The 2,507-nt window shown below is 40.4% G+C and overlaps 1 protein-coding gene across 8 annotated transcripts in view; it reads right to left on the bottom strand.

The window, feature by feature from the left end:
• CLUAP1 (clusterin associated protein 1) overlaps positions 1-2,507 on the bottom strand; it is a 42,642-nt gene that overhangs the window by 30,171 nt on the left and 9,964 nt on the right. For all 8 annotated transcript variants that reach the window (XM_015560120.1, XM_015560121.1, XM_006757866.2 and 5 more), the window contains exon 6: positions 1,885-1,968. In XM_015560120.1, coding sequence (XP_015415606.1) covers positions 1,885-1,968 — 84 coding nt within the window. The remainder of the gene's footprint in view (positions 1-1,884; positions 1,969-2,507) is intronic.

Below are 2,507 nucleotides of genomic sequence, written 5' to 3'. Positions count from 1 at the left end.
CTGGTGGTGTTCACTTTGATCACTTGATTTAAGGGGTGTCTGTCAGGAATCTCATGTGAAATTACTCTTTTCCCTTTGTAATTAATTGTATTTTGTGGAGAGCTACTTTGTGTTTTGTTGTTTTTTGTTAATACCAGAGGATATAGTTTCCATTGATATTTAGAGAGAGTGGGAGGGGAGAGACAGAGAGAGGGAAACATCAATGTGAGAGAAACACATCCATCAGTTGCCTCCTGCACACACCTTGACCAGGTTCAGGGACTGAACCTGCAACCAAGGTACGTGCCCTTGACTAGAATTGAACCCATGGCCCTTTGATCCGCAGGCCAATGTTCTAACTAATCACTGAACCAAACCGGCTAGGACTGGCGAGCTACTTTGAAACTATGTGAAAAATTAGCTGTCAATATATTCGCTTATTTTTTTTTATATCAGTGAGAACCCATCATCTCCCATTTCACTCAATGGTCTATAATCCATTACTATACTATTATTTATTTTGGTCTTAAACTGTCCCTAGTTTGGCCAGGGGAAGGCTTCTCAAGCTGCCTCTGTGTCCTTCTGACAGGTCCCTTTCATTCTTGGAGCACTTCCTTGCTTTCTGGCACAACAAGATCTTGCACTTCTTGTCCCCCTTCTTACCCTGCTGAGGCTCTGGAGCCCCATGCTGGGTCTCTCAGGCAGCATTACCATTTTATAACAGGGTCTCTTTTTTTAAATATATTTTTATTGATTTCAGAGAGGAAGGAAGAGGGAGAGAGAGAAACATCAATGATGAGAGAATCATTGATTGGCTGCCTCCTCCACATCCCACAATGGGGATCGAGCCCACCACCCAGGCATATACCCTGACCAGGAATCGAACCCCCGATCTCCTGGTTCATAGGTCAATGCACAACCACTGAGCCACGCCAGCTGGGCTATAACAGGGTCTTATAAAAACCTATCAATCTGAGAATGTTGTACAACTCTCAGCAAATCGTTTTATGCCTATCCCTGCCTGTGTCTACTGAATAAAATGAATCCTAATAATGACCAAATACCTGCTTTATGCCGGAGACTGTGTATGACACACAGTTATAATGAATGCTCAAAGGATCCTGTGTGGCCATTCTCCCCATTTTACAGATCAGGAAAGTGAGGCACAGAGAAGTTAAAGAACTTGCCTAAGATCACATGGTGGGATTCAAACCCAAAATAGTCTGAGTCTAGAATGTCCCCCACTATCTACCTTCCAAATGAATGAGCAAATAATAATTGATCAGTGATCATGCTATTTATTACAGTACTGTATAGAATTAAGAAAATCTAGAAATTATTTAAGGCACAGCAATGAGGAATTGGTTAAATAAAGTATGAAGTGCCCATAAAATAGGGCATTATTTATTAAAATAATTGAAAAATTTAATAGAATTATTAAACTATTAAAATTGACAAACTTTTAGTAACATGAGTTGTTTGTATTTATAATAAGGGGGAAAAGTAAGTGAGCTAAATATTCTAGCATGTTCTCTAAATTTTTCATTTCCTTACTAACATATCCTTCTTTGTAACTAGGGCTAGCTTTTTGTTCTGTCTTATGGAGGCAAGAAATCAATTAATCCTCACCCAAGGATATTTCTCCTATTGATTTTTAGAGAGAGTGGAAGAGAAGGAGGGGAGAGAGAGAGAAAAGCATTGATGTCACAGAGACACATCAATTGGTTGCCTTCCAACCGGGGCTGGAGATCATAACTGCAACCCAGGTACCCTGAACCAGAAATCGAACCCACAACCCTTCGGTGCACGGGCTGATCTTTATCACCGAGCCACACTGGCCAAGGCAGAAATCAATATTTTTAAGGCAAGGCACAAAAACATTACATAAAAGCAAAGTAACCTTACCAAAATATCTTTTATTGCAATTCTCATCACTTTTTCAGTCTCGTTTATTTCCAGAGGTCTAGCAATTGCTTCTGTCCTCAGTTCCTATGGGAAACAATGAAATAAAATTACATAATATTTTCAGAAGAGGAATTCTAAAAACCAATTTCCAGATCTAGAAACAGCTTACAGACTGGTTCCTAAAAGTTTAATTAAAATGTGGATCTCTGATGCAAAAACATTTCAACCATCACCTTCTCCAAATGTCTCTGTAATTCTACTGCCAATCTGGCCTCTCTCCAGTGCTCAAGGTCTCCTTTTCAGCTACAGGTCCCAGGTCTCCATAGCACTATGGGCAACTTACCATCCCTCATTTCTCCTAAATTTGCTTCTTTACCTGCATTCTATTTAGGGGACTCCCAAACCAAGTACAGCTTAACTTGCTGTCTGAATCACCTGCCAACCTCTACACTCTTTATTTCTTTTTTTTTTTAAATAAGTCTTTATTGTTCAGATTATTACAGTTGTTCCTCTTTTTCCCCCCAATAGCTCCCCTCCACCCGGTTCCCACCTCACCCCATGCCCTTACCCACCCACCACTGTCCTCATCCATAGGTGTTGGATTTTTGTCCAGTCTCTTCCCG

The sequence above is a fragment of the Myotis davidii genome, unplaced genomic scaffold (assembly GCF_000327345.1).
Source record: "Myotis davidii unplaced genomic scaffold, ASM32734v1 scaffold555, whole genome shotgun sequence".
Classification (NCBI taxonomy): domain Eukaryota; kingdom Metazoa; phylum Chordata; class Mammalia; order Chiroptera; family Vespertilionidae; genus Myotis; species Myotis davidii.
Note: the sequence above shows the minus strand (reverse complement) of the source record. Positions and strands in the feature narration are given on the sequence as shown.